We start from the raw sequence: 24,102 nt of genomic DNA, 5'->3' as shown, positions 1-24,102 counted from the left end.
CTATCAGGTGTAAGAGCTGGTATTAAGTACTATCAACTATCAGGTGTAAGAGCTGGTATTAAATACTATCAATTATCAGGTGTGAGAGCTGGTATTAAATACTATCAACTATCTGGTGTAAGAGCTGGTATTAAATACTATCAGCTATCAGGTGTAAGAGCTGGTATTAAATACTATCAGCTATCAGGTGTAAGAGCTGGTATTAAATACTATCAACTATCAGGTGTAAGAGCTGGTATTAAATACTATCAGCTATCAGGTGTAAGAGCTGGTATTAAATACTATCAACTATCAGGTGTAAGAGCTGGTATTAAATACTATCAACTATCTGGTGTAAGAGCTGCTGTTTTATTGATGGACTGGATTAACAAGGCTCCTGCTTGCATTCATCTTACTGACATGTGTCAAGTGTATATTGGTCTAGTATTATATTAATAAACAGCGCTAAACCCTCGTGGGTCATTCATAACAAGGACTAGTGGAAGCTTGATCGACTGAGCAGTAATTACAGCCTAGTCTCTGATAAGTAATACTGCTGTTTGATTGGTTCCCAAGGATGGTTGTTAAGAAGTAATCACAGCCTAGTCTTTGATAATGATACAGCTGGTTGATTGGTTTCCAAGATAAGATAAAGTTTTCTTCGGATTTTTAACCCCGGAGGGTTAGCCACCCAGGATAACCCAAGAAAGTCTGTCTTATTTCCATTGTTGTCCTTGAATATTGTCCCCCAGGATGCCACCCACACCAGTCGACTAACACCCAGGTACCTACTTGTTGCTTGGTGAACAGGACAACAGGTGTAAGGAAACACATCGAAATGTTTCCACCCGCCGGGAATCGAACCCGGACCCTCCGTGTGTGAAGCGGGAGCATATAGCCACCAGACCACCGGGCTTGGTTCTAAGAAGTAATTACAGCCTAGTCTCTGATAATGATACTGTTGGTTGATTGGTTCCCCGGTATGGTTTCAGAAACTACAAGTGCAACCTGTGGCCACTTTCGAGGAGTTTTGCAACAGGGACAACAAATGTTACAAGATTTATTAGACCATAGAGGCCTAGCTTCTCTCTACGGGAAGTTAGGCCTGGGGACAGTTGGTCCCAGAGATGAGGGGGTACTTGTGCCTCCTCCCATGGCAGATTTAGGTCTCAGACACTCCCTAGACAGCTAAGGCCCGGGCCACCACTTGGAAAAGGCCCGGGCTGGGAGAATACCGGCGAATTTTTAAAAAAACACAAGATTTATCGTATGTCTCCTCTCCTAGACTGATCCCAGGAGATTTCGCTTTCACGCTGACCAGTGAGCTACGAGGGTTGCCACTCAGTTTCTTGCAATAATATCGTACTAGAACGAATAAGCAAATTAGTGCAGTTTGCGTGATCAGGTTAAAAAAAATAATAAGGTCAAGGAATCGACAGTTCTGGTGAAAATAAGAGGCAGTAGCGTGTTGTAGTGAGGGAGTTAGCAAGGCTAAATTTTCCGCCTCCTTCCTTCCAATCTTCCTCTCTTACATCTGTTTTGATCTTCCCCTCCTTCCATCTCCCTCTCCATGTATCCTGGCCGCCCTCCCGCCTCCTTCAAGTCATTCTCTTTCCCTGAAACATTAGTAGAAGGCCTCCATCAGTTGGCTTAAAGTTCCCACTTCGGGTCATCACACGATTAAGACCCACGTCAGGAAACACTTATCCTATTTCCTGACAAAACTTACCTAACCTAACTAACCTCCCTTTCATCCACCAATTCTGACCTCCTTCCCTCTCTAACCCCTTCCCCTCTTCCCCCCTGCCAATAACTTCCCCCCTGCTACACGTAGCGTGACCTCCCTCCCTGGGAGTGGGTTACCAGGCCTCATCAACCACCACAACTATTGCTTTTATACATGCAACTGCTCTCACTGCCTTATAAACTATAAACTAAGAAACAACAGCTGCCAATACAATACTAGATTTTTTTTTACCTGCGGAGTACAAGAGCAATGGAAAGGTTTGCAAAAAGTGTTTCTCTGTCTCTCTGTCTCTCTGTCTCTCTGTCTCTCTGTCTGTCTCTCTCTCTCTCTCTCTCTCTCTCTCTCTCTCTCTCTCTCTCTCTCTCTCTCTCTCTCTCTCTCTCTCTCTCTCTCATCTCTTCCTGCTATACAGAAATCATCCTGTTTGAAGGAATATGACAGAAAAACATAGCTTACGTTCCCACTATCATATACAACAGTATAACAGAATACTGATGATATATCAAGCTTTCTTTTATTATAAAACTAAAGCTTTCTAAAGCTTTCTGAAGCTTTCTAATTTCTTCAGCCTCTCACTCTCTCCCTCCTTTACACAAAGATACATAAAGTGTGTGTGTGTGTGTAAAATAAAGATGGGGTCGTCAACACGCTTATTAGTATCCACCGTGACCCACAATTTAAATCAGGAAACTTCAGAACAAAACCCCAACAAGAGGACAAAGTCACACCTGGGAAAGTGTCCTTGTAGCCTGTTCTGTCCTTGTAAACTGCTGTTACATTCAGACAAAAACAGTGTCCTTGTAACATACTGTTACAAACACAACAAAGTAACACTGACAGTACCTTTGCAACCTTCTGTTGCAAACAGCAAAAACAAACACAATACGGGAAGTGTTCTTGTAACTCGTTACAAACACAATAACAAAAGCAGACAACAGAAAAAATGTAATTAGCTGCTTATTTACATTAAGGAATAAAAGGGAAGTCTTGAGGTAAGTCTGACACTGACGTGTGTCACCCAGATGGTGCAGTGGAGAGGAGAGGAGGGAGAATGACGGAGGGGGAGAAAGAGGAACGGAAGAATGAGGGGAGGGAGAGCAAGGGAAGAATGAGTGAGGGGAGGCAGAGGTTGGGGGAAGTAGCGTGGTGTGGCGACTAGTGTATTGAACCAGGAGTCTCTCCAAGGTCACTTTCCCACACACGTTATTTAGGTCACAGTGTGTGTGTGTGTGTGCGTGCACCTATTTGTGGTTGCAGGGGTCGATTCATAGCTCCTGGCCCCGATTCTTTACTGATTGCTACTAGGTCCTCTCTCTCCCTGCTCCATGAGCTTTATCAAACCTCGTCTTAAAACTATGTATGGTTCCTGCCTCCACTAGGTCACTCTCTAGGCTGCTCCACTTCCTGACCACTCTACGACTGAAGAAATACTTCCTAACATCGTTTTGACTCATAGGAGTCGTCAACTTCCAATTTTGAACCCTTGTTTCTGTGTCCCATCTTGACCTACATTTACTAGACTCGACACACCCACCATACTCTAACTGTTCTTAGAAGTGTATACCGTTTTTTCTCCATCACCTTCTGAGTTACTCCGTTGTTCTCTTATCATCCAAAGATAAATACATCCTCAGGTCTCTATACATCATTTGAGTCTTCAGTTTCCATCTTGTTTGTATTTCGTGATCCATACTTGTAATTCTTTCAATGTCATTCGCAATCTCAGCAAATTTAGATGAAAAGGGAAATATCCCAAACATTTATGGCAAGAGATTGGTTCTGTCAGGTAAGCACCCCGTGGCGAGTGGCAGCTTTCCCAGATACAAGCCACGACCTCAGGAAAGGGACAGAGAGGAAAAAAAAGAATAAATTATAGGAATGGAAACACATTCTATAATAGTACTGAAGAAAGCCATCAGTGTACTACCAGGTCGAACCACCACCAGTGTTTTAACCTTCAACTTTACATGTGGGAACACAACCTCCTACCAATGGAAATAAGTAACGTTGACTTTTTTGGGTTATCCCAAGTAATTTACACATATGCTGCTATATATAATAATTTATGTAACTCTATTTATGTGTGCCTGTACCTAAATAAACTTACTATGTCAGGCGTGTACCACCGTCAGCAGTTACCAACACAAACCCATTGTATATGATGATATATGGCAGTGCAACATAGATAGCTTTTGTCCCTATTATGTATCACATAGAGCAAGGTAGCTGAACACTGCCGGTGTTCCCACTGTGTGACTATCATACCAAGTAGCAGAACACTGTCGGTGTTCCCACTGTGTAACTATCATACTGAGTAGCTGAACACTGCCGGTGTTCCCACTGTGTGACTATCATACAAAGTAGCAGAACACTGCCGGTGTTCCCACTGTGTAACTATCATAGTGAGTAGCTGAACACTGCCGGTGTTCCCACTGTGTAACTATCATACAAAGTAGCAGAACACTGTCGGTGTTCCCACTGTGTAACTATCATACTGAGTAGCTGAACACTGCCGGTGTTCCCACTGTGTAACTATCATACCAAGTAGCAAAACACTGTCGGTGTTCCCACTGTGTAACTATCATACCAAGTAGCAGAACACTGTCGGTGTTCCCACTGTGTAACTATCATACAAAGTAGCAGAACACTGTCGGTGTTCCCACTGTGTAACTATCATACCAAGTAGCTGAACACTGTCGGTGTTCCCACTGTGTAACTATCATACAAAGTAGCAGAACACTGTCGGTGTTCCCACTGTGTAACTATCATACAAAGTAGCAGAACACTGTCGGTGTTCCCACTGTGTAACTATCATACAAAGTAGCAGAACACTGTCGGTGTTCCCACTGTGTAACTATCATACCAAGTAGCTGAACACTGTCGGTGTTCCCACTGTGTAACTATCATACAAAGTAGCAGAACACTGTCGGTGTTCCCACTGTGTAACTATCATACCAAGTAGCTGAACACTTTCGGTGTTCCCACTGTGTAACTATCATACCAAGTAGCTGAACACTGTCGGTGTTCCCACTGTGTAACTATCATACCAAGTAGCTGAACACTTTCGGTGTTCCCACTGTGTAACTATCATACCAAGTAGCTGAACACTGTCGGTGTTCCCACTGTGTAACTATCATACCAAGTAGCTGAACACTGTCGGTGTTCCCACTGTGTAACTATCATACCAAGTAGCAGAACACTGTCGGTGTTCCCACTGTGTAACTATCATACCAAGTAGCTGAACACTGTCGGTGTTCCCACTGTGTAACTATCATACCAAGTAGCAGAACACTGTCGGTGTTCCCACTGTGTGACTATCATACCAAGTAGCTGAACACTGTCGGTGTTCCCACTGTGTAACTATCATACCAAGTAGCAGAACACTGCCGGTGTTCCCACTGTGTAACTATCATACCAAGTAGCTGAACACTGCCGGTGTTCCCACTGTGTAACTATCATACCAAGTAGCTGAACACTGTCGGTGTTCCCACTGTGTAACTATCATACCAAGTAGCTGAACACTGTCGGTGTTCCCACTGTGTAACTATCATACCAAGTAGCTGAACACTGTCGGTGTTCCCACAATAAATATCGTGTAGAATAAAATAAAAAAATCAGATAACGAGAAGAATCCTACACGAAAACATGTAAAGAGTTGCATACTTCCGGCTGTCACTACCGCAGTCACTAGTAACCTCCAGTAGAGTTTCTAGCAATCTGAGGACGGAGAATCAAGCCTACATCATTCCCCCTATTGAGCAAAAAAACACTACCCATCCTTTGCCTTCCCGCAGAGCGACGACCACCACAAATACAACAGTTTATGGTAGTGCTGAGAGTCCAGAAAACAATTTTCTTCACGTTTCTCTTTTCATAAATGGGTAAACATCCCTGTTATTTATGCCATTGATGACGACTAGGATGGGAGACCCCTCAAGGAAGGCTCCTTGACGCTGGTAAGGGGCGCTTGATTCAGGGAATTGGATCTGTGCTCCAGTTTCCTGAATTAAGCCTGAATACCTTCCACATATCCCCCCCACAAGCGCTGTATAATCCTACGGGTTTAGCGCTTCCCCCTTGATTATAATAATAATAATAGGATGGGAGATGTTCACTAAACGAGAAAAAGTGTTGGAGAAAGAAAATAGCCTAGAGGTAGACAGTAACAGATACAAACTAGGTTAGGTAAAGTTTGTCGGTTATTATTATAATCAAGGGGAAGCGATAAACCCGTAGGATTATACAGCACCTGGGGGGGGATGTGGAAGGCATTCAGGCTTAATTCGGGGAACTGGAGCACAGATCCAATTCCCTAAATCAAGAGCCCCTGACCAAAAGTTTGTCAGGAAACAGGACAAGTGCTTCCTGACGTGGGTCTTAGTTATATGAGGACCTGCAGCTGGAGCTTTTGGTTATTATGTGATTATAACCATACTGGTTATACTCATATGATAACCATAATTTTTGAAGTGGTGGAGGGGTAAGCCAGTGGAAGGCCTCCGTCAGATGACCAATTCTATAGGCCAGCAGGCCTGCTGCAGTGTTCTTCCTTTATGTTCTTATTTTTTATATTACAGAGGTTAACATCACAGGTGCATGGTGACGGTGTATGGTGATGGTGTATGGTGATGGTGTATGGTGATGGTGTATGGTGACGGTGTATGGTAGTGGGTGTATGGTGACGGTGTATGGTGACGGTGTATGGTGATGGTGTATGGTTATGGTGTATGGTGACGGTGTATGGTAGTGGGTGTATGGTGACGGTGTATGGTGATGGTGTATGGTGACGGTGTATGGTGATGGTGTATGGTTATGGTGTATGGTGACGGTGTATGGTAGTGGGTGTATGGTGACGGTGTATGGTGATGGTGTATGGTGACGGTGTATGGTGACGGTGTATGGTGACGGTGTATGGTGATGGTGTATGGTGACGGTGTATGGTGATGGTGTATGGTTATGGTGTATGGTGACGGTGTATGGTGACGGTGTATGGTGATGGTGTATGGTTATGGTGTATGGTGACGGTGTATGGTAGTGGGTGTATGGTGACAGTGTATGGTGATGGTGTATGGTGACGGTGTATGGTAGTGGGTGTATGGTGACTGTATGGTTATGGTGTATGGTGACGGTGTATGGTAGTGGGTGTTTGGTGACGGTGTATGGTAGTGGGTGTATTGTGACGGTGTATGGTGACGGTGTATGGTGTATGGTGACGGTGTATGGTAGTGGGTGTATGGTGACGATGTATGGTAGTGGGTGTATGGTGACAGTGTATGGTGACGGTGTATGGTAGTGGGTGTATGGTGACGGTGTATGGTAGTGGGTGTATGGTGACGGTGTATGGTAGTGGGTATATGGTGACGGTGTATGGTAGTGGGTGTATGGTGACGGTGTATGGTAGTGGGTGTATGGTGACGGTGCATGGTAGTGAGTGTATGGTGACGGTGTATGGTAGTGGGTGTATGGTGACGGTGTATGGTGGCGGTGTATGGTAGTGGGTGTATGGTGACGGTGTATGGTAGTGAGTGTATGGTGACGGTGTATGGTAGTGGGTGTATGGTGACGGTGTATGGTGACGGTGTATGGTGGCGGTGTATGGTAGTGGGTGCATGGTAGTGAGTGTATGGTGACGGTGTATGGTGACGGTGTATGGTAGTGGGTGTATGGTGACGGTGTATGGTAGTGGGTGTATGGTAACGGTGTATGGTAGTGGGTGTATGGTAACGGTGTATGGTGGCGGTGTATGGTAGTGAGTGTATGGTGACGGTGTATGGTAGTGGGTGTATGGTGACGGTGTATGGTGACTGTGTATGGTGGTGGGTGTATGGTGACGGTGCATGGTAGTGAGTGTATGGTGACGGTGTATGGTAGTGGGTGTATGGTGACGGTGTATGGTAGTGGGTGTATGGTAACGGTGTATGGTGGCGGTGTATGGTGACGGTGTATGGTAGTGGGTATATGGTGACGGTGTATGGTAGTGGGTGTATGGTGACGGTGCATGGTAGTGAGTGTATGGTAGTGGGTGTATGGTGACGGTGTATGGTAGTGGGTGTATGGTGACGGTGTATGGTAGTGGGTGTATGGTGACGGTGTATGGTAGTGGGTGTATGGTGACGGTGTATGGTAGTGGGTGTATGGTGACGGTGTATGGTAGTGGGTGTATGGTGACGGTGTATGGTAGTGGGTGTATGGTGACGGTGTATGGTAGTGGGTGTATGTGTAGTGGGTGTATGGTGTCGGTGTATGGTAGTGGGTGTATGGTGACGGTGTATGGTAGTGGGTGTATGGTGACGGTGTATGGTAGTGGGTGTATGGTAGTGGGTGTATGGTAGTGGGTGTATAGTGGCGGTGTATGGTAGTGGGTGTATGGTGACGGTGTATGGTAGTGGGTGTATGGTGACGGTGTATGGTAGTGGGTGTATGGTAGTGGGTGTATGGTGACGGTGTATGGTAGTGGGTGTATGGTGACGGTGTATGGTAGTGGGTGTATGGTGACGGTGTATGGTAGTGGGTGTATGGTGACGGTGTATGGTAGTGGGTGTATGGTGACGGTGTATGGTAGTGGGTGTATGGTGACGGTGTATGGTAGTGGGTGTATGGTGACGGTGTATGGTAGTGGGTGTATGGTGACGGTGTATGGTAGTGGGTGTATGGTGACGGTGTATGGTAGTGGGTGTATGGTAGTGGGTGTATTGTGACGGTGTATGGTAGTGGGTGTATGGTGACGGTGTATGGTAGTGGGTGTATGGTGACGGTGTATGGTAGTGGGTGTATGGTGACGGTGTATGGTAGTGGGTGCATTGTGACGGTGTATGGTAGTGGGTGTATGGTGACGGTGTATGGTGATGGTGTATGGTGACGGTGTATGGTAGTGGGTGTATGGTGACGGTGTATGGTAGTGGGTGTATGGTAGTGGGTGTATGGTGACGGTGTATGATGACGGTGTATGGTAGTGGGTGTTTGGTAGTGGGTGTATGGTGACGGTGTATGGTAGTGGGTGTATGGTGACGGCGTATGGTAGTGGGTGTATGGTGACGGTGTATGGTAGTGGGTGTATGGTGACGGTGTATGGTAGTGGGTGTATGGTGACGGTGTATGGTAGTGGGTGTATGGTGACGGCGTATGGTAGTGGGTGTATGGTGACGGTGTATGGTAGTGGGTGTATGGTGACGGTGTATGGTAGTGGGTGTATGGTGACGGTGTATGGTAGTGGGTGTATGGTGACGGTGTATGGTAGTGGGTGTATGGTGACGGTGTATGGTAGTGGGTGTATGGTGACGGTGTATGGTAGTGGGTGTATGGTGACGGTGTATGGTAGTGGGTGTATGGTGACGGTGTATGGTAGTGGGTGTATGGTGACGGTGTATGGTAGTGGGTGTATGGTGACGGTGTATGGTAGTGGGTGTATGGTGACGGTGTATGGTAGTGGGTGTATGGTGACGGTGTATGGTAGTGGGTGTATGGTGACGGTGTATGGTAGTGGGTGTATGGTGACGGTGTATGGTAGTGGGTGTATGGTGACGGTGTATGGTAGTGGGTGGTTATGGTGTATGGTTACGGTGTATGGTGACGGTGTATGGTAGTGGGTGTATGGTGACGGTGTATGGTAGTGGGTGTATGGTGACGGTGTATGGTAGTGGGTGTATGGTGACGGTGTATGGTAGTGGGTGTATGGTGACGGTGTATGGTAGTGGGTGTATGGTGACGGTGTATGGTAGTGGGTGTATGGTGACGGTGTATGGTAGTGGGTGTATGGTGACGGTGTATGGTAGTGGGTGTATGGTGACGGTGTATGGTAGTGGGTGTATGGTGACGGTGTATGGTAGTGGGTGTATGGTGACGGTGTATGGTAGTGGGTGTATGGTGACGGTGTATGGTAGTGGGTGTATGGTGACGGTGTATGGTAGTGGGTGTATGGTAACGGTGTATGGTAGTGGGTGTATGGCAACGGTGTATGGTAGTGGGTGTATGGTGGCGGTGTATGGTAGTGGGCGTATGGTGGCGGTGTATGGTAGTGGGTGTATGGTAGTGGGTGTATGGTAGTGGGTGTATGGTAGTGGGTGTATGGTAGTGGGTGTATGGTGACGGTGTATGGTAGTGGGTGTATGGTGACGGTGTATGGTAGTGGGTGTATGGTGACGGTGTATGGTAGTGAGTGTATGGTGACGGTGTATGGTAGTGGGTGTATGGTAGTGGGTGTATGGTAGTGGGTGTATGGTGACGGTGTATGGTAGTGGGTGTATGGTGACGGTGTATGGTAGTGGGTGTATGGTAGTGGGTGTATGGTGACGGTGCATGGTAGTGAGTGTATGGTAGTGGGTGTATGGTGACGGTGTATGGTAGTGGGTGTATGGTGACGGTGTATGGTAGTGGGTGTATGGTAGTGGGTGTATGGTAGTGGGTGTATGCCAATGTTGTATGATATAAAATAAATATACACTACGTATGCGTCGCTAGATAACCTGACACTGAGAAACTCCAATATATACCAGTCATTATATACCAGTCATTCAGGCCAATACTAGAGTACACTGCACCAGTGTGCAACCCATAATTCCTGAATCCTTTAAGAAATTTAAAGGGGTTCTCGGATATACCACCTGGGGTGTGGGGGGGGGGGGTCGTAACACTCAGGGAAATGGGAAGTAATCAGCTTTGTTCCTAGTACGGGGGGGGGGGACGCCAGTTATAAATCAATCAAGCGTAATCCTTGTAGGGGAACGTAAGCCAGAGATCAATCCGATTTAATCCTTGTATGGGAACGTAAGTCAGAAATCAATCAGATTTAATCCTAGTAGAGAAACGTAAGCCAGAGATCAATCAGATTTGATCCTAGTAGGGGAACGTAAGCCAAAGATCAATCAGATTTAATCCTTGTAGGGGAACGTAAGCCAAAGATCAATCAGATTTAATCCTTGTAGGGGAACGTAAGCCAAAGATCAATCAGATTTGATCCTTGTAGGGGAACGTAAGCCAGAGATCAATCCGATTTAATCCTTGTATGGGAACGTAAGTCAGAAATCAATCAGATTTAATCCTAGTAGGGAAACGTAAGCCAGAGATCAATCAGATTTGATCCTAGTAGGGGAACGTAAGCCAAAGATCAATCAGATTTGATCCTTGTAGGGGAACGTAAGCCAGAGATCAATCAGATTTAATCCTTGTAGGGGAACGTAAGCCAGAGAGCAATCAGATTTGATCCTTGTAGGGGAACGTAAGTCAGAGAATCAGATTTAATCCTTGTATGGGAACATAAGCCAGAGATCAATCAGATTTGATCCTTGTAGGGGAACGTAAGTCAGAGATCAATCAGATTTGATCCTTGTAGGGGAACGTAAGTCAGAGATCAATCAGATTTGATCCTTCTAGGGGAACGTAAGTCAGAGATCAATCAGATTTAATCCTAGTAGGGGAACGTAAGCCAGAAATCAATCAGATTTAATGCTTGTATGGGAACGTAAGTCAGAGATCAATCAGAGTTGATCCTAGTATGGGTTGCCAAGCCAAAAAAAATCACTATTTTGATCCTAATAAGGAATGACAAGCAAGAAATCAACTCCACATTGATCCTAGTAAGGTTGAGAAGCCAGAAATCAATTAGCTAGAGCCCAGTCACTGACTAAACTAAAATCAATAAGACTCGGCGCCGTCTAGATCACTCGCACTGTATAATTTATTAAATATAAGAAACTTGACAACGAAAAGAATATAAGTTTAAGGGTCCTTGTTTGGCGTTCTTATTTTCAATTTGGTTATATTTTATTTCTGAATGTTTTTTTCTAGTTATAAGTAAATAATTACATGCATGGGAGAGAATATATAAATTTCGAAGCACGGTGATGCTGGTGGTGGTAGTAGTAGTAGGAGTGGTGGTAGTAGTAGTAATGGTGGTATTAATAGTAGTACTAGTAGGAGTGGTGGTAGTAGTAGGAGTGGTAGTAGTAGTAGTGGTGGTAGTAGTACTAGTGATTGTAGTAGTAGTAGTAATGGTGGTATTAATAGTAGTAGTAGGAGTGGTGGTAGTAGTTGGAGTGGTAGTAGTAGTAGTAGTAGTGGTGGTAGTAGTACTAGTGATGGTAGTAGTAGTAATAGTAGTAGTAGTGGTGGTGGTGGTGATAGTAGTGGGGTAGTAATAGTAAAGGTGGTAGTTGTAGTGTTGGTAGTAGCAGTAGGACTGGTAGTAGTAGTAGTAGTAGCAGTAGGACTGGTAGTAGTAGTAGTAGTAGTAGTAGGACTGGTGGTAAAATGGGGTAGTAATAGTAATGGTGGTAGTTGTAGTGGTGGTAGTAGTAGTAATGGTGGTAGAAGGTATTAGCGTGAATGTGATGGGAACGAGTTGATGGGAACGTGTTGACGGGAACGAGTTGATGGGAACGTGTTAATGGGAACGAGTTAATGGGAACGAGTTGATGGGAACAAGTTGATGGGAACGAGTTAATGGGAACGTGTTAATGGGAACGAGTTGATGGGAACGAGTTGATGGGTATGTTTTGATGGGAACAAGTTGATGGGAACGAGTTGACTGGAACGTGTTGGCGGAAATCATGGGGCCCAGCGGGCCCTGAACGTTAGTTCATCTTTAAGCGGAATATTGACTGTGTCCTGACGTACACACACTCACGCACACACGTACGTACGCTAGTTTACATGTACACACATCCTAACACGCTCACAGTTATACACACATACACATATATACACACACAGAGCTGGAAGATACAGATGAGCCGGAGAGATGTCAGGAAATGCTTTATCGGCCTCAGGCTGGTCAGGAAGTGAAATGACCTGCCTGGAGATGTGGAGCAAACTGTACTCGACTTTAAGATCACGAGGCTTGGAAGTATTGAGATCGCTAGAGCACTCATCTCACACACTGAGGTCAGGGGTTCGAATCTTCTCCGGTACGGCTGGAAGACATTAGAGACGTGTTTCCATAAGACACCTGCTGTCCCTGTCCCTGTTCAAAATGGGTACCTGGGTGTTAGTGGACTGGAGTGGGTCACATCCTGGGGGTTAGTGGACTGGTGTGGGTCACATCCTGGGTGTTAGTGGACTGGTGTGGGTCACATCCTGGGGGTTAGTGGACTGGTGTGGGTCACATCCTGGGTGTTAGTGGACTGGTGTGGGTCACATCCTGGGTGTTAGTGGACTGGTGTGGGTCACATCCTGGCTGTTAGTGGACTGGTGTGGGTCACATCCTGGGTGTTAGTGGACTGGAGTGGGTCACATCCTGGGTGTTAGTGGACTGGTGTGGGTCACATCCTGGGTGTTAGTGGACTGGTGTGGGTCACATCCTGGGGGTTAGTGGACTGGTGTGGGTCACATCCTGGGACAAAACTGACCTAATTTGCGGGAAATGCTCAGCATAACAAGTGACTTTCTATATAGTAGTATGTCATTGATGTCAGCTATGGTCTGTATACACAAATAACCCGCACATAAAAGAGAGAAGCTTACGACGACGTTTCGGTCCGACTTGGACCATTTACAAAGTCACACTAACCAGAAGTGGAGCAGGACGGCTATATATAGGCAGGAAGAGGTAGTGGTGGTAGTAGTAGTAGTACAAGAATGGTATATAATTCCGACGACTACTACTACCACCACCACCTCTTCCTGCCTATATATAGCCGTCCTGCTCCACTTCTGGTTAGTGTGACTTTGTAAATGGTCCAAGTCGGACCGAAACGTCGTCGTAAGGTTCTCTCTTTTATGTGCGGGTTATTTGTGTATCGTTCCAGTCACGGTATTGTGACTTTTTTGTTATTTATGGTCTGTATAAGTTGTATCATGTACTGGTAGTAAATAAATATTATTATTATTATTAATAGGCTTGGTAGGCTGTAGAACAGATGTAATTATTATCACGAGCCTTGGAAGTATTGAGAACAAGTATGATAAGGACCACTAAGTTTGGAATACCTTAGCATAGGCATGTTAATACCACGAGGCTGGGAATTAGCCTACTGTTGTGGGTGGCATCCCGGGGAGGAAAATGCGCTGAGGTAAGATAACAACGCTTAGCCTGTAAAACTGATGTTAAAAGAATTAAGACGAGGAACGCTAAAGACCAGGAGGCTGGAGAAAGCGCAGAAGTATATATAGGGAGACTAATTCCAGAACTGAGTGATATGAGCTGTGAGGAGAATCTAACTGAACTGAATCTAACAGAAGAATCAGAGGAAGTGACAAGGTAGACAGGGATAAACTATTTTTAGAGATGAGAAATGTAAACTCGGGGACATAGCTGAAGTTATAGTCACGGATAAGACACAGTGATGTTAGGAAATGTTTCTTCAGTTTCACAGTGGTAAGGAAGTAGAATGATCGTTATGAAGTGCAGGTTAACTCCATACAGTTGTAAAAGGTGCGACAGGGGCCATGAGACAAAGTGGGAATGAATCTGGCAAGCATCTAGTAGAGGGGTGGGACTAGAAGACACTCGACCCTTGCAACCACATGTAGGTGAGTGCACACAGATTTATTTAGATAAATTTGCGCAATAAGTTTATATTTTTGTAAAAAGGAATCTCACCTGCTTTCCCCCGAAGACGATCAGCAGCAGCAGTAAAAGCAAGCTGGTTAGCAGGGACCCCAAATCCACGTCCATCCTCCCCTTCTAATGAAACCGTAGGATGGTTTCAATACCTCGTGGCAAACCCGGACGATTTCATCCTAGAAAACGCTGGACACTGTTATTTACCATATTTCCTGTGTCGCCTCTCTCCTTGTGGAATATCACAGGTTTCTAAAATTTGTGCCTCAGGTTCAGTGTTCAAGGTTCAGCAGCACGGGGACTTATCTTTTAAGCGTATGTATGACAACTTACAGAATTCGTAAGGAGATCTCCAAGTAAAATCAAGTCTTCCAGCTATGTCATTTTAACGTAAGCTTCTATTTTTTCTCAAAATCTGATCATATACCAAAATATAAACACATTTTTTTTACGTATTTCAACGAATCAACTCGCGTAACTTAACACTAAGATTAAGTTCACTTCTTATCTCTTTCAGTAACTGTTTCTTATTGCTCACACCTATCAAAGTCTATGGCAGTGTATTCGGTGAGAAACAATATCTTTATCAAATGTTCAGGGCTCCTTACCTTCTAGAAACAACAGAACAGTCTAAATGCTCCCAAAGAATTCTTCCATTTTTACCACCACATCTGATACTGAGACGAAAGAAAAACTTCAAGAATCCTTACCAGCACATCGGATGCTTAAAAGATTTTTTCCCTTGACTACACACTGAGTATTCCACCTCTGATGCTATTAATGCAAGCACACACAACTTCTCACTGCTTATTACAAGCAACTAGTCAGCAAGACTTTGAAACAGGCTCTCCTTAGAGTTATATATAAATGTAAAGGCTGTCGGTGAGGAATACCGTTTAAAGATCGGTGAAGGCCGCTTGAGTTTTCATTTCATTTACAGTTAAATATATATTTACATTAAGTTATACACTCTTCGTAAATGGAAGCACAAAAAATCACAAGAGTTAAAGTGTTGGTGGAAGTTTGTTCGGCTTGCCTCAAGGTGTCCACTTTAACTCAATGGAATACCCTAAGTGTCCAGCTTACCTTAATGGGAAGGCTAAAGGTATGTGAGCTGGTCCTAGTGAAGCGTTTGGGTGCCCGGCTTGTCTTAGTGGAACGTCCCTAAGATGTATAGCCTGCCTTAGTGGAACGTCCTTAAGATGTACAGCCTGCCTTAGTGGAACGTCCGTAAGGTGTAAAGCTGCCTCGACAAACAGCTCAGAGGGTGTCCAGCTTCATTCAGTAGAGCTTCACAAGGTGTCCAGCTTCCTCAACAAACATTTTTAAGGGTATCTAGCTTGCCTTCACATAGTATTAAAAAAGTTTACATAAAATCTTGAGCGGTTTTAGTCTTCAGAACTGAAGACGACCCATAAGCGTGCACAGGCAGTGAAAGTTGGAGTCCAGACCGATAACTGTTTCTCCACTTACGTGATCCTCTGACAAAGCTATCTTCTGGCAACTCAACCAAAGACACTGATTCACCTGGTGGGTAACTTCGCTAAATTCTGGGTCATTTAACTGAAACTGGAGTGATAGAATTTGAGCCAACAATATCGTTGGTGCTCATAAACTGGAGAATTATGATCAAATATATGCTAATCTGTTGACATGGCAGTATCTAATGAACATTTTGAGCACCAAGAGAGATGCTGCCCAAATAAAAGGCTTTTGCAGGAAAGCAGGGGCAAAACAACGTCCACTTTATAAACAGGGAGGGATAACTTCCCAGCGGGTGGACCGAGACGACAATGGCCGCCCCTGTGCTGGGCTACGGTCAAACCCCACCTGACTGTGTGCCACGTTCTGGGGAAACTCTACACAGTGGAGGTCTCTTTCCCCTTAACGAGTCTCTCGCACCATCTTTCGACCAGTCGGTCTTAATAACGCACGTCTGAGCCATGGCGTTTAAGCCTCAAGACAAAACTTGCTCCCTTTTTTCAACTCCTGTGGCCGGAAGCAAAGTTTTTCCTGAAACTGACATTTTCCACACTCACAGACACACATGCCGAGTTCAAGAAGCTCTGAAATACACTGTAACACCTGCAGCACAGGCATCAGTGCTAAGTTAGTGAACTCAGCTGACCAAGTTAGTGATGGCAGAACTCAGCTGACCAAGTTAGTGATGGCAGAACTGGCTACTCAAACCTACAATATTCTTACTCCACTGTTTCTCATCTGCAAAAAAAAAAAAACAGAAATATGTATTACTTTCATTATTCCCTCCAAAAACAATAAAAGAAAGCATACAACTAGGTCAATAATAACCAAAATGACAATAAGTGAAAAATGGTCTAATCGCAAGTCTACCCTTTAATTTATAGGCCAAGAATTTTCAAGCTTGGTGCCGGTTAGGGGGCTCTTGATTCAAGGAATTGAACCTATTCCTTTTTTCTGGGATAGAACCCGATCGCCTACAATTCCCCTAAACTGTATAACCCGTAGAAGTTTTTAGCATTTCCCGGTGATTATTATATTCAACATATGCGCTACATCCATCTGGGTCATACAGCGCTGTAAGAAGTGTAGGAGGGTAGGTGTTTTGTAGGGTTATGGGATGGTTAGGGGAGTGTTAGGGGTAAGGAAGTACCAGGGGAAGGAGAAAGTTGAGGTCGTTCCCCTATCGTCATTGATGTAACAGTAATAACAACGCAGGTTAAGAGCTGTCATAGCTCATGTCAGAAGTCTAACCCAACCTAAGATAGAACAGACAATATTCACAAGAGTCTACGGTGTCACCTCACCGCATTTTACTTATTAGAAGTTGACCCTCAGTCGTCTGATTGATTTTTGTCAATCAGGGGAGAAGCGGTAATCTCACTGGGGTCAAACAGCGTCTGAGGTCATCAAGGTCATTCCAAAGGAAGGATAAGGCCAATTCCTTGGAAGAAGAGCTCGTTACCGTAAATTAATAAATAAAATACACATAAATACTGTAAAATATCGTAAATACAAGAGGAGCGCTAAATCAGTAGGGGTCATACAGAGCCTTGGGAACAGGAGGAAATTCAGGTTTGTTCCAAGGAAAAGAGCAGCGCTGTATAGCCCTTGTGGCTTAGCGCTTCTTTTTGATTATAATAATAATAATAATCCAAGGAAAAGATATCAGGTGTAATTCCTTGGATGAAGAAGAAACATCAAGGAACCTGTTCCTTGAGAGGTTAAATATCAGACTGTTAAAGGCCTGGTCATGGACCAGGTCATGGGGGCGTTGACCCCTGGAACACCCTCCAGGTGTGTCTGGCTGGAGTGCTCACCTGGACACTTTCATCATTAACTTCCAGCGTCATACAATGACTGGAAGACATAATAACCAGGTTTGATCCGAGGAAGAGGGGGTAGCTCCAGTTCAACGGATCAAGAACCATTTATCATGAAAGCACCTTGAAAACAATGGTTTTCTGATACTCATGAATGAACATATTACGGAAAATTATTATTACAATCAAAACTATGCGTTAAACCCACAAGAGCCATATTACGTTGATGGGGAGCACTAAACCCGTATTTGCCCAGCAGCGCCTGAGAAATGGAACTTTATCAAATTCAGTCGAATAAATGGAAGGGTATTATTATTATTATTATTAAATTATGCGTTAAACCCGTAAGAATGGGAGGGCAGCTTCAATTCTTTGGATCAAAAACCTTTCACGGTCATGAATTACCTCCCATGAAGTGTTTAGTTAGAACATATATGATAAATATTTACCTTTGTTTACCTCAGCTTCTCTTGTATGAGGTCACTTGCTTCACTCTTGTACGAGGTCACTTGCTTCACTCTTGTATGAGGTCACTTGCTTCACTCTTGTACGAGGTCACTTGCTTCACTCTTGTATGAGGTCACTTGCTTCACTCTTGTATGAGGTCACTTGCTTCACTCTTGTACGAGGTCACTTGCTTCACTCTTGTACGAGGTCACTTGCTTCACTCTTGTATGAGGTCACTCTTGTATGAGGTCACTTGCTTCACTCTTGTATGAGGTCACTTGCTTCACTCTTGTATGAGGTCACTTGCTTCACTCTTGTATGAGGTCACTTGCTTCACTCTTGTACGAGGTCACTTGCTTCACTCTTGTATGAGGTCACTTGCTTCACTCTTGTATGAGGTCACTTGCTTCACTCTTGTACGAGGTCACTTGCTTCACTCTTGTATGAGGTCACTTGCTTCACTCTTGTATGAGGTCACTTGCTTCACTCTTGTACGAGGTCACTTGCTTCACTCTTGTATGAGGTCACTTGCTTCACTCTTGTATGAGGTCACTTGCTTCACTCTTGTACGAGGTCACTTGCTTCACTCTTGTATGAGGTCACTTGCTTCACTCTTGTACGAGGTCACTTGCTTCACTCTTGTACGAGGTCACTTGCTTCACTCTTGTACGAGGTCACTTGCTTCACTCTTGTATGAGGTCACTTGCTTCACTCTTGTACGAGGTCACTTGCTTCACTCTTGTATGAGGTCACTTGCTTCACTCTTGTACGAGGTCACTTGCTTCACTCTTGTAGGAGGTCACTTGCTTCACTCTTGTACGAGGTCACTTGCTTCACTCTTGTACGAGGTCACTTGCTTCACTCTTGTACGAGGTCACTTGCTTCACTCTTGTACGAGGTCACTTGCTTCACTCTTGTACGAGGTCACTTGCTTCACTCTTGTACGAGGTCACTTGCTTCACTCTTGTACGAGGTCACTTGCTTCACTCTTGTACGAGGTCACTTGCTTCACTCTTGTACGAGGTCACTTGCTTCACTCTTGTATGAGGTCACTTGCTTCACTCTTGTACGAGGTCACTTGCTTCACTCTTGTATGAGGTCACTTGCTTCACTCTTGTACGAGGTCACTTGCTTCACTCTTGTACGAGGTCACTTGCTTCACTCTTGTACGAGGTCACTTGCTTCACTCTTGTACGAGGTCACTTGCTTCACTCTTGTACGAGGTCACTTGCTTCACTCTTGTACGAGGTCACTTGCTTCACTCTTGTATGAGGTCACTTGCTTCACTCTTGTACGAGGTCACTCTTGTATGAGGTCACTTGCTTCACTCTTGTACGAGGTCACTTGCTTCACTCTTGTATGAGGTCACTTGCTTCACTCTTGTACGAGGTCACTTGCTTCACTCTTGTACGAGGTCACTTGCTTCACTCTTGTATGAGGTCACTTGCTTCACTCTTGTACGAGGTCACTTGCTTCACTCTTGTACGAGGTCACTTGCTTCACTCTTGTACGAGGTCACTTGCTTCACTCTTGTACGAGGTCACTTGCTTCACTCTTGTACGAGGTCACTTGCTTCACTCTTGTACGAGGTCACTTGCTTCACTCTTGTATGAGGTCACTTGCTTCACTCTTGTATGAGGTCACTTGCTTCACTCTTGTATGAGGTCACTTGCTTCACTCTTGTATGAGGTCACTTGCTTCACTCTTGTACGAGGTCACTTGCTTCACTCTTGTATGAGGTCACTTGCTTCACTCTTGTATGAGGTCACTTGCTTCACTCTTGTATGAGGTCACTTGCTTCACTCTTGTACTTGTATGAGGTCACTTGCTTCACTCTTGTACGAGGTCACTTGCTTCACTCTTGTATGAGGTCACTTGCTTCACTCTTGTATGAGGTCACTTGCTTCACTCTTGTACGAGGTCACTTGCTTCACTCTTGTATGAGGTCACTTGCTTCACTCTTGTATGAGGTCACTTGCTTCACTCTTGTACGAGGTCACTTGCTTCACTCTTGTATGAGGTCACTTGCTTCACTCTTGTACGAGGTCACTTGCTTCACTCTTGTACGAGGTCACTTGCTTCACTCTTGTACGAGGTCACTTGCTTCACTCTTGTACGAGGTCACTTGCTTCACTCTTGTACGAGGTCACTTGCTTCACTCTTGTACGAGGTCACTTGCTTCACTCTTGTACGAGGTCACTTGCTTCACTCTTGTACGAGGTCACTTGCTTCACTCTTGTACGAGGTCACTTGCTTCACTCTTGTACGAGGTCACTTGCTTCACTCTTGTACGAGGTCACTTGCTTCACTCTTGTACGAGGTCACTTGCTTCACTCTTGTACGAGGTCACTTGCTTCACTCTTGTACGAGGTCACTTGCTTCACTCTTGTACGAGGTCACTTGCTTCACTCTTGTACGAGGTCACTTGCTTCACTCTTGTACGAGGTCACTTGCTTCACTCTTGTACGAGGTCACTTGCTTCACTCTTGTATGAGGTCACTTGCTTCACTCTTGTATGAGGTCACTTGCTTCACTCTTGTACGAGGTCACTTGCTTCACTCTTGTACGAGGTCACTTGCTTCACTCTTGTATGAGGTCACTTGCTTCACTCTTGTACGAGGTCACTTGCTTCACTCTTGTACGAGGTCACTTGCTTCACTCTTGTACGAGGTCACTTGCTTCACTCTTGTACGAGGTCACTTCCTTCACTCTTGTATGAGGTCACTTGCTTCACTCTTGTACGAGGTCACTTGCTTCACTCTTGTACGAGGTCACTTGCTTCACTCTTGTATGAGGTCAGTTGCTTCACTCTTGTACGAGGTCACTTGCTTCACTCTTGTACGAGGTCACTTGCTTCACTCTTGTACGAGATCACTTGCTTCACTCTTGTACGAGGTCACTTGCTTCAATCTTGTACGAGGTCACTTCCTTCACTCTTGTACGAGGTCACTTGCTTCACTCTTGTACGAGGTCACTTACTTCACTCTTGTACGAGGTCACTTGCTTCACTCTTGTACGAGGTCACTTCCTTCACTCTTGTATGAGGTCACTTGCTTCACTCTTGTATGAGGTCACTTGCTTCACTCTTGTATGAGGTCACTTGCTTCACTCTTGTACGAGGTCACTTGCTTCACTTGTACGAGGTCACTTGCTTCACTCTTGTACGAGGTCACTTGCTTCACTCTTGTATGAGGTCACTTGCTTCACTCTTGTACGAGGTCACTTGCTTCACTCTTGTACGAGGTCACTTGCTTCACTCTTGTACGAGGTCACTTGCTTCACTCTTGTACGAGGTCACTTCACTCTTGTACGAGGTCACTTGCTTCACTCTTGTACGAGGTCACTTGCTTCACTCTTGTACGAGGTCACTTGCTTCACTCTTGTACGAGGTCACTTGCTTCACTCTTGTACGAGGTCACTTGCTTCACTCTTGTACGAGGTCACTTGCTTCACTCTTGTACGAGGTCACTTGCTTCACTCTTGTATGAGGTCACTTGCTTCACTCTTGTACGAGGTCACTTGCTTCACTCTTGTACGAGGTCACTTGCTTCACTCTTGTACGAGGTCACTTGCTTCACTCTTGTACGAGGTCACTTGCTTCACTCTTGTATGAGGTCACTTGCTTCACTCTTGTACGAGGTCACTTGCTTCACTCTTGTATGAGGTCACTTGCTTCACTCTTGTACGAGGTCACTTGCTTCACTCTTGTACGAGGTCACTTGCTTCACTCTTGTATGAGGTCACTTGCTTCACTCTTGTATGAGGTCACTTGCTTCACTCTTGTATGAGGTCACTTGCTTCACTCTTGTACGAGGTCACTTGCTTCACTCTTGTACGAGGTCACTTGCTTCACTCTTGTATGAGGTCACTTGCTTCACTCTTGTATGAGGTCACTTGCTTCACTCTTGTATGAGGTCACTTGCTTCACTCTTGTACGAGGTCACTTGCTTCACTCTTGTATGAGGTCACTTGCTTCACTCTTGTACGAGGTCACTTGCTTCACTCTTGTACGAGGTCACTTGCTTCACTCTTGTACGAGGTCACTTGCTTCACTCTTGTATGAGGTCACTTGCTTCACTCTTGTACGAGGTCACTCCAGCTTCAAGACAAACACCACAACCGGTTTGGCTTCAGCTTTGAGGAGAAGATTTATGTTATATCCCAGATCAGAGCCATCTTGAAGCAAATAAACCAGGGCCACTACATGGAGGTGACTCATTGGCACTCCTTCACAACGATGCCATGGGTTAAGTGCCTCATAGGGTCACATTTTGCTGTATATAAGGAACATTCATTATGGATGAGGAGTGGTGGTTGGGAGTCCCAGCAACACGTCTGCTCCTCTCTGCTGCTCAGCTCACACTGACTCCAGCCACCTCCCTCCACCATCACTTATAGCTTTTGATGTGTTCATAATATTTATTTAATTTTTTTATTAACACACTGGCCGATTCCCACCAAGGCAGGGTGACCCGAAAAAGAAGAAACACTTTCACCATATTTCACTCCATCAGTCTTGCTAGTAGCATGCTTACATTACAGTTATAAAACTGCAACATTAACACCCCTCCTTCAGAGTGCAGGCACTGTACTTCCCATCTCCAGGACTCAAGTTCAGCCTGCCTGTTTTCCTGAATCACCTCATAAATGTTACTTTGCTTACACTCCAAAAGCACGTGAAGTCACAAAAACCATTTGTCTCCAGCATGCCTGCTGAAAGTCAAAGCCCCTTACACACAAAACCTCCTTTACCCGCTACCTCCAACCTTTCCTAGACCGACCCTTACCCTGCCTACCTTCCACTACAGATTTTTATGCTCTCCAAGTCATTCTATTTCATTCCATTCTCTCTAAATGTCTGAACAACCTCAACTCAGCCCTCTGGACAATACTTTTAGCAACCCTGCACCTCCTCCTAATTTCCACACTACAGATTCTCTACATTATATTCACACTGAATGTTGTCCTCAGACAAGACAGCGCCACTACCTCCAGCCTTCTCCCTGTTACAACATTCGTCACCCATGCTTCACACCCTTATAAGAGCATACATTCCCCTCTTTGCTTCCATGGATAACTTTCTTTGTCTCCACAGATTCCTCAGTGCACCACTTGCCTTTTTTCCCCAAATCAGTTCTAAGATTCACCTTGTCTTTCACAGTTCCATCTGCTGACAAATCCACTCCCAAATATCTAAATACATTCAGTTCCTCCATACTTCTTCTATTCTGATATCCAGTCTTTCATTACCTAAATTTATCCTCATCACTTACTCTTTCCTTTGTTCACTTTTAATTTTCTTCTTTTACATACCCTACCAAACTCGTCTGCCAACATCTGAAACTTTTCAGAATCTCCCAAAAGCACAGTGTCATCAGCACAGAACAACTGTGACAATTCCCACTTTGTGTTAGATTCTTTATCTTTTAACCCCACACCTCTTGCCATCACCCAGACACTCACTTTTCTTACAATACCATCTATAAATATGTATATTGAACAATCATGGTGACATCACACATCCCTGGCTAAGGTCTTCTTTTCCTTGGAAATAATCTTCCTTTCTCCTTCATACTCTAACCTGAGCCTCACTATCCTCATAAAAACTCTTCACCCCTTTCGGTAACCTACTTCCTATTCTATACATTTGCAACATCTGCCATATTGCCCCCCAGAATGCTGCAGGCATTTTCCCTCTGGATCATAACACTGGAGGAAGCTGGCTTCTCTGTGATCCTTGGTTTCTGTGACGAATTTTTCACCCATCTCTTTGAGAAACTCGAGAGCACACTTGCCCTATGCTCCAAGGGTCTCCAACCCTACTGGGATGAAGTTATAGCAAGGGGAGCAGGCCTTCATATTTGTGGATCTTCTGGGTCTCCCTGTAATTGGCGGCTCAACCCCCTGTAGCTTCAGAGTATGGCAAGTAGGTATCCACCAACATGGCGACACAGGTGTAGTCAAAGGCTGACCTCCTCATGTCTAGCATACTTCCCTTCTGTTGTATGACACACGAGACCATAAGTCCAAACTGATCAGCCAACACCCTGCTGCAAATACACCTATGTTCAGTGAGTATGGGGGCGGTTAGGCAAAGAGCAACACCATACTGAATGGCCTGTGGGTCAAGT

At 44.9% G+C, this 24,102-nt stretch overlaps 1 protein-coding gene across 1 annotated transcript in view; it reads right to left on the bottom strand.

Annotated features, from left to right (window-relative positions):
- The window catches only part of LOC128697190 (proline-rich protein 36), a 51,023-nt gene extending 34,605 nt beyond the window's left edge, over positions 1–16,418 (bottom strand). Inside the window, exon 1 of the mRNA XM_053788742.2 lies at positions 14,262–16,418. Within this exon, the coding sequence (XP_053644717.2) occupies positions 14,262–14,336 (75 nt within the window). The 5' untranslated portion in view covers positions 14,337–16,418. The remainder of the gene's footprint in view (positions 1–14,261) is intronic.
- Positions 16,419–24,102: the final 7,684 nt, after the last annotated feature.

Source organism: Cherax quadricarinatus, chromosome 89, assembly GCF_038502225.1.
Source record: "Cherax quadricarinatus isolate ZL_2023a chromosome 89, ASM3850222v1, whole genome shotgun sequence".
Taxonomy (NCBI): Eukaryota; Metazoa; Arthropoda; class Malacostraca; order Decapoda; family Parastacidae; genus Cherax; species Cherax quadricarinatus.
The sequence above is the reverse complement of the archived record's forward strand: the minus strand, read 5'-3'. Positions and strand labels throughout refer to the sequence as shown.